This window comes from Arachis stenosperma, chromosome 8 (assembly GCF_014773155.1).
Source record: "Arachis stenosperma cultivar V10309 chromosome 8, arast.V10309.gnm1.PFL2, whole genome shotgun sequence".
In the NCBI taxonomy this organism is placed as follows: Eukaryota; Viridiplantae; Streptophyta; class Magnoliopsida; order Fabales; family Fabaceae; genus Arachis; species Arachis stenosperma.
In genome coordinates, this window is record NC_080384.1 from 22,243,631 (window position 1) to 22,252,011 (window position 8,381).

Sequence of the window (8,381 nt, forward strand, 5' to 3'; positions counted from 1 at the left end):
CTTCTGCCATCATCTACTTTTTTGCCATATGCCCAACATACAAGGCTATGTCTTCATTCACAGCCGCGACCATCACAAAATGCCTACAAATTTGATAGTGTTCATGATGTTGTAGCTTTATTTAATTGCACAGTTGATATGCATCCGCAGCCATCAATTGTGGAATTGACCAAAATGTTGGGAACGATTGTAAAGATGAAACATTATACCACAGCTATTTATCTTTATACCCGGATGGAGTCAAAGGGCATCCTACCATTTACTGTTACTTTGAACATCTTGATCAATTGTTATTGCCATGTAGGCCAAATAGGTTTTGCTTTCTCGATAATGAGCAAGTTTATTAAGTGGGGTTTTCGGCCAAGTGCTGTAACTTGGACTACACTAATGAAAGGGGTTGTTTCTTAATCGTAAAATGTTGGATGCACTATACATTCATGGTAAAATTATTCCCAAAGGATTTTGGTTTGATGAAGTTATGTACGGAACCTTACTCAATGGTCTGTTTAAGATGGGAAAAACAAGAGTTGCTATTCAAATGCTTGGACAAATGGAGGGTCACTTTGTTAGGCCAAATCTTGTAATGTACAATATTGTTGTTGATGGTTTGTGCAAAGATGGACTGTTGAATGATGCACTGAATTTGTATTCTAAAATGTTTCATCAAGGAATTTCCCCTGATATGGTCACTTACAGTTCATTAATCTATAGTTTCTGTCGTGTGGACCAATGAAAAGAAGCTAGATTATTGCTGAATGAGATTGTTGTTAGAAACATTAGCCTAGATGTGTATACCTTTAACATAATAATTGATGCATTATGCAAAGAAGGGATGCTATTGCAAGCCCAAGATATGTGCGACGTGATGATTAAAAGAGGTCAACAACCAGACATTATTACGTACACAATTTTGATGTGTGGATATTGTAGGAACAATGAAGTTGATAAGGCAAGAAACTTATTTGATATCGTAATTGAAAGGGGTTTAGGGTTTAGGGTTTAGGTTTTAGAATCATCACCGTCGATCAAAACCAACGACAGCTCCTTGTTGCACGCCACCTCTAAAAAAATTCTCCAGCAACTACGTATAAGATGCAATACTCTCATCCAACACTAATTCAAAGCCAAAAATACATGTCTGCTTATGGTTGTTACAACTGGAAAATATCACCAACGGCCTATTATACTTATTCTTCTTATAAGTCGAGTCGATTGCCTCCGTCTGCCTAAAATAAGTTGGCTAGCATCTCATCATTCATCATTGTATCTAGCCATCGACATTAGGTCCGCATCAACACCTCCAAGGATACAATTGCTGAGTTTGCATCACCATCAAGTATCTTTGCACGCCTATTTCGATCGACATAATTGTATGCATCCTTCTTTAGAAATCCAACCAAAGAATTCTGGCCATATACTGCATAGTCTTCAATGTTGAAATCCCGCATCCTTGCATTCCATCAATTTGTGATTTGGCCGCATCCGTCATTGAACGAAAGTTCGGAATTAAATGGACTGTGCCTTTGTGAGTCATCTCATGGTTGTATTTTGTGATGACTTTCTTAACTTTCCACAAATTACTCCTCTTATCCAAGTATATACACATCCTTGCCTCACAATTTGTTCTTGTCTCTGGCTTGTGTGGCCTCTTCCTGTCAACCCGGTGATAATGCTTGCTGTGTCTCAACCCCTCCCTATTACAAAAGAATCTTCTCCTAATCAAATTACCAGCTTCATCTTTGAACATGTCGCCCCGTCGAATATCGGAATCCTAGAATTTTCCAAACTTCTGAGCGAAATCATAGGCATGGTCTTCACTCTGGAATACCTTTCTCAGTATGTCCTCATCATTTACTATAAAGGCATCTCTGTACTTGACTTTGTGTCACTCCGTGTATAAAGGACGTCATCAGAATCAACTGTTTCCATCTACAGTGTCAAAAACACAATGCAAAAGAATACAACAACAAAATCATTCCATTTTACAACAAATAGTGAAGATAAGAACATCATTTCCACAATCAGATACATTAAACCCCACAAAAGACAATCCAAGTGAAAGCTCATGTACACATATAGGTATAAACCAATTCAAAAGCCGTTGAAGTTACCCTAACTCCCCAACATTAACTATAAACAATTAACCCACAAAAAATAAATAAAAACCATAATATGCCACAAAGAACGGAGACAAATCTATATCCATACGAAAAATTATTTGTGCCTCCTTAACACGAGTTAAACCTATATACTACCCCACCTCACCACAAAAACTATTTTTTTTATAGGTAACATACACATACCGATTGCCTTTCTTTCAGAAATAACGTCACCACCACAAAAACAATCTAGCAGAATCCACAATGGAATGCGAACTGCAAACTCTGAACGAGTTAGTCCCGATCAAATACCACTTTAGATTAGACCAAATCTCTCCACTTCGGACTTCAAAAAATGGAATCCACCAAACACCTTCCTTGGAGTCGATTAGATACGGCTAGGGTTCCTTTTGATCAAGGTTGTTCTCCTAAGTTAGTAGATGGACTTATTCCCAATCGATTTCTTCTTGTCATTGATATATTTTCCATTAGTTTTCAAACCGGGTAATCCCTTTTCAGAGTTCACAAAGCCTAACTTACATGCCTCCTTTAGAATCCAATTTGACCCAGCATAATTAACGAAAGAAATTATTCTTGTAAGAAATGACCCAACTCTTTCCCACAAGCTAATATCATAAAAAAAAACTTTCTTATGAACCTCATACCAAAAGTTTATAATAAAAATAAAAATAATATTTAATTTAAATATTACAAATTAAAACAATATCCTATCCTAAAATTTAAAATAATACACTTATTTGGATAATTAAAATCATACATACGACAAAATCTTAGTAATTAGAATTTGATTTGTCCCTTACGGAAAGGATAAAGTTTGCATTACTGCGCTCTATATTTAATTCCTACCATTATCGAAACAAAGAAAAAAAATCAATTACAACTAATCATATTTTACTCATTTAAGTATGATCATTTTATCCCTTCACCACCGTCATCATCATTTTTTGGACACTCTTCAAAAACATATTTTTACTTTATATGTCATCACTCCCAACAAAACGTTTACAATTTTCTGTTAGCAATTAATTGTTATGGGCTTCCAAGATCCAACCAATAGATAAAAAAAAAATCCCAATATTTTCTTCATCCCATCATCCAATAAAGTTTAATCACACCATACATGTAATCAATTTTGTTAAGTTATTAACACTCCTTGGAATGCAACACGAGGCCTGCTTCCCACCTACAGCTGTCAGCCTTTCTATCAGCTCACCTACTTCACGAATACAGGGCTCCCATGCACGCGTCGTAACTGCATCCCATCCACGTCAGATCCATACCTCTAGATGTCAAACTCTATCTATACCAAAGTTCTAAAAATCGGTTTGAATCGACCGGTCGAACCGTAAACCGATAAAAAAGGTTCGGACAGATGCCAAAACTGAAAATTTTAAAAATTGCCATTAGACCATCAAATAAGACAGAAACCAGTTAGTCGAACCGAACCATGACCCGACCAATTTTTCTGAATTTCTCAAAACGCTGCCGTTTGGATTGAGGAACTTACTAACCATTACCCAACGTCCCAACCCTAACTCTCCAAAACGGCAAACACGCGCAGCACTCCCATCAGGCCATCACCCTTCCTTTCATCGTCATCGAGCTCCTCCCTCACTTCCGTCCAGCCACCGGCAAGCTACCGCCGCCGTCGCAACTTGGAGCTTCGTAGCCACCGTCGCAACGTCGTTCCCCTCCATCGTGCAGCCACACTTGAGCTTCGAACCACCGTCGCCGGCCTCGCCTCCTGCCTCCGTTGCACAGCCACTATCCCGCCGGCGCCAACTCTGTTCCACCGCGTCAGCCCTTCGGTCGTTCCCTGTCCCCTTCTTGCTGCTGATCCGCTCTGCTCTGTTTTTGCATCTAGTTCTAGGTATTATTTTTTTTTAACTATAATTGTTGAATAATTGTTGTTACTTGTTAGTTAATCTGTGAACCTTTCAGGGTTGGTGGCATTGCTTACAGGGTTTTTTTCCTTTTATGCTCTGTTCTGACTTCTGAATGTCTGATTTGAGTGATTTCTGAATGTGAAATCATTGATTTTATGTTGTTATGCTGCTGCTGTTTTTTAATTTTTTTTGCTGATTGTTCTTGATTTTTGAATGTGAAATCACTGAAATCGTTGATTTTATGTTGTTATGCTGCTGCTGTTTTTTTTATTTTTGTTGCTAATTGTTCTTGATTTTTGAATGTGAAATCATTGATTTTGTGTTGTTATGCTGCTGCTGCTTTTTTTTAGGGTGATTATTTGTTGCTGTTTTTTAATTTCTGTTGCTGATTGTTCTTGATTTCTGGCTCTGTTATGCACTTATGCTGTTGGAATTTTTGATTGGGTTTATGAGAGCTGCTGTTTGTGGTTCTGCTGTGCTGCTGCTGCTTTGTGTTTTTGTTAAATTTGTAGGTGATTATTTGATTATTCAGCTCAGGGTTGTGTGTTTTGTCAATTAGTCTGACTTTAATATTAATTAAGTGCTTTGTAGCTGTATTTCTTTTTTAAAATTTCTTTTCCAATTTTGTATTATGGTGGAAATTGGGATGGATTCTACATTCTAGTACTCCACTCGTTAATTGTTTCTGTAAAAAATAATTCATACTATCAAATTTACTTAGTAAACTGTGCAATGAACACATTTTTAAGGTAAGAAAAATAAATTGAAGGCTAGGGGCGTGGGGCTAATGAGGCATAAAGGTCCTTTAATTCAATTTTGAAAAGGATTTTACTCTTTTTTGTCTGCTTCAAGTCTGTGGAGGGCTGGCGGGAAGAAATTGTCCAGGAAATTGGATGGACAACAACTCTTTTTTATAGGGATGGGGAAGAGAAGGTGCTTCTTTTCTCTCTTGGTATTGGTGTGGATTGTCCACTATGCTTGCAAGCGTGTGTATCAGTGCATTTGATGTGGGAAGCATCGTGTCTGACACAAAAAAAAGTGCAGAACATGGTTCCCAAGAGAAGCTTCACACTGTGTTAATTGTTTTGTGGTTTGTGTTTTGTGCTTTAGGCTTTTAGCTGATGGGAGAGTAATACTAATATACTGCTGTTGTGTTATGCAATTTTGTGACTTAATTATGCTCAGATAGATTAGATTGTGATTGTTTTGATAATTTATTGACATAATTATGCTCAGATACTAATATTTTAGGATGTTTATGTATACTTTATTTATTATTTTATTCTAAAATGGTTTTTCTGATTAAACCACAATTGGACCGATTGAATCAATGAACTAGTGACTAGAACGGTTCAACGACCAGTCTGATTCTCAGAACCTTGATCTATACCATAGAACTTCCCAAACAAAAATACCCCGTACCACTACCACACATTTCAAACTCAAACCCCATTCGCTGAGAATGTATTCAGTATTTCTATTCTCGGTGGTCGCTCTCTTCTTTCTCCATCATCACTGCGCCCGCTGCTATGTAATGTCTCTCCACCGAGGCTGCAACCATTGAGCTCGTCACCGATCTACTCTCCCTTTTTCCGCACACTGCCTGAAAGCTCTGCTTCCGGCATCGTGACCAACACGGCCTCCTTCAGAAACCTAGGTATGCGTTCTCGTTCTTCATATTCTATTAGTTGTTCTCTCTCTCTCTCTCTCTCTCTCTCTCTCTCTCTCTTTGGAACCTAAATTTGTGTCTCTTGTTTTATTTTATCTAAATACTCGTTATTCTTTTTCTCTTTGAATTTATTTATTTTTAAACCATGGTATATTTTGTGTCATTTTATGGAAGTATAGAACTTTGGCATTAGAATTTCCCTAATGGAATGGGCATTGATGGTGTGTTTCCCTAATGGTATTTTGTTGTGACTGCTAATTTTTATTGATGCTCAATTCCTATAAACCACTACTTGCTCTACATATTCTTAATACAAATAGGAACATTGTATTAAATATCCCAACTAACTACTTTCTTCATTCTTAAGGTAGCAAAACAATCTCAGGCAATAAGGATAATCATGGAGTAGAATTGAATTTCATAAAGTATCATGTTGTATGCAACGAGGTATGCAGTTCCCAAACTCATTCGCTTTCTTCTGCCATCATCTACTTTTTTGCCATATGCCCAACATACAAGGCTATGTCTTCATTCACAGCCGCGACCATCACGAAATGCCTACAAATTTGATAATGTTCATGATGTTGTAGCTTTATTTAATTGCATGGTTGATATGCATCCGCAGCCATCAATTGTGGAATTGACCAAAATGTTGGGAACGATTATAAAGATGAAACATTATACCACAGCTATTTATCTTTATACCCGGATGGAGTCAAAGGGCATCCTACCATTTACTGTTACTTTGAACATCTTGATCAATTGTTATTGCCATGTAGGCCAAACAGGTTTTGCTTTCTCGGTAATGAGCAAGTTTATTAAGTGGGGTTTTCGGCCAAGTGTTGTAACTTGGACTACACTAATGAAGGGGTTGTTTCTTAATGGTAAAATGTTGGATGCACTATACATTCATGGTAAAATTATTCCCAAAGGATTTCGGTTTGATGAAGTTATGTACGGAACCTTACTCAATGGTCTGTTTAAGACAGGAAAAACAAGAGTTGCTATTCAAATGCTTGGACAAATGGAGGGTCACTTTGTTAGGCCAAATCTTGTAATGTACAATATTGTTGTTGATGGTTTGTGCAAAGATGGACTGTTGAATGATGCACTGAATTTGTATTCTAAAATGCTTCATCAAGGAATTTCCCCTGATATGGTCACTTACAGTTCATTAATCTATGGTTTCTGTCGTGTGGGCCAATGAAAAGAAGCTAGATTATTGCTGAATGAGATTGTTGTTAGAAACATTAGCCTAGATGTGTATACCTTTAACATAATAATTGATGCATTATGCAAAGAAGGGATGCTATTGCAAGCCCAAGATATGTGCGACGTGATGATTAAAAGAGGTCAACAACCAGACATTATTACTTACACAATTTTGATGTGTGGATATTGTAGGAACAATGAAGTTGATAAGGCAAGAAACTTATTTGATATGGTAATTGAAAGGGGTGTTGTGCCTGATGTTTGGAGTTATAACATCTTGATTAAAGGTTATTGCAAGATCAAAAGAGTAGATGAAGCCTTGAATTTGATGGAAGATAAGAATATAGTTCCAAGCATTGTAACGTACAATTCTCTAGTTGATGGCTTGTCCAAAGCCGGTAGAATCTCGCGTGCATGGGAGATTGTTAATGAAATGCATTATTGTGGTCAACCATCCCCTGATGTAAACACTTACAATATATTTTTAGATTACTTATGCAAAAACCAGCATCTTGATGAGGCAATTAAATTATTTAAAAAACTCATGTATGAAAGAAGTTTTGTTCCAAATGTTTGGAGTTACAATATCTTGATCAGTGGTTATTGCCAGAATAAAAGATTAGATGAAGCCAAGAATCTTTTCCAAGATATGCGTCTCAAGAATTTGGATCCAAATATTGTAACTTACAATATATTGTTACATGCTTTATGCGACAGGCAGCAACTTGGCCAGGCAATTACACTATTAAACCAAATTGTTGACGATGATTTCTGTCCTAATTTGTACACATACAAAATACTTATACATGGTTTATAGAATTGTGGACAGAAGATTTTTCAAGCCTTTTTTCATTAGAGGAAATCATGCAGATGTCAAGAACATATTCAATCAGCTCTTGATTTACAATTGGAAGATAATCACAATCTCTCTAATGTTGTAGCTTCTAGAGAAAAGACAAACTTTTTTGGAAATGATCATTAGATGGATGGCAAGCAATAAGGTCAGTTGTTTTAATTTCCAAGTTGATTTCTGAAATTACCTACATGGTTGGAAATTGCTTTTTCTTTGGGTTGTAGATATTGGACTAGCTGTCTGACCGTTGTTGAAGTTGATCTGATCAAATCATATGTTTATTCTGTTCATTTTGTTTATCCTTCTGGTTGTTGATAACTTTTTGAGTCCCAGACCTGACTCTGTTGCTGTTTATCCTTTCGGACGGTAGTAGCAACAATGTCATACAAAAGCCATTAGAAAAGGAAAGTGAAAAAAACATACTGAGATGCCCGTTAATTTTTGTGATGGTTTCCCTTTTTTTGCTAGCTTTAATTAACTTTGTATTTGGTTATTTTTATCCAAAATTAATTTTGTTAATATAAATTGTTCAGTTAGTTTAATTTAATATATTTTTTTCACTTATACTCTTTTTATAGTAAACCTAATTAAGCAACTAGTGCACTAAGTATTTATTAATAAGATTCAAGATTAGAAACTTA

General features: G+C 36.4%; 1 protein-coding gene across 1 annotated transcript; it reads left to right on the forward strand.

The window, feature by feature from the left end:
- Positions 1 to 415: 415 nt before the first annotated feature.
- Positions 416 to 7,704, forward strand: LOC130945603 (pentatricopeptide repeat-containing protein At5g41170, mitochondrial-like). The gene is made up of 6 exons (XM_057874312.1): positions 416 to 695; positions 831 to 970; positions 3,746 to 3,990; positions 4,062 to 4,120; positions 6,455 to 6,859; positions 6,980 to 7,704. The coding sequence occupies exons 1-6, from the start codon at positions 416 to 418 to the stop codon at positions 7,702 to 7,704; spliced, it is 1,854 nt and encodes a 617-aa protein (XP_057730295.1).
- Positions 7,705 to 8,381: the final 677 nt, after the last annotated feature.

Bases quoted from the DNA above. Each gene is read 5' to 3' on its own strand.
- LOC130945603 (XM_057874312.1), top strand. From the start codon at position 416: ATGTTGGATGCACTATACATTCATGGTAAAATTATTCCCAAAGGATTT. The intron at 971-3,745 runs GTAATTGAAAGG...ACTTCCGTCCAG, and splicing joins CAAGAAACTTATTTGATATC to CCACCGGCAAGCTACCGCCG. The intron at 4,121-6,454 runs GTCTGATTTGAG...ATTGCCATGTAG, and splicing joins CTCTGTTCTGACTTCTGAAT to GCCAAACAGGTTTTGCTTTC.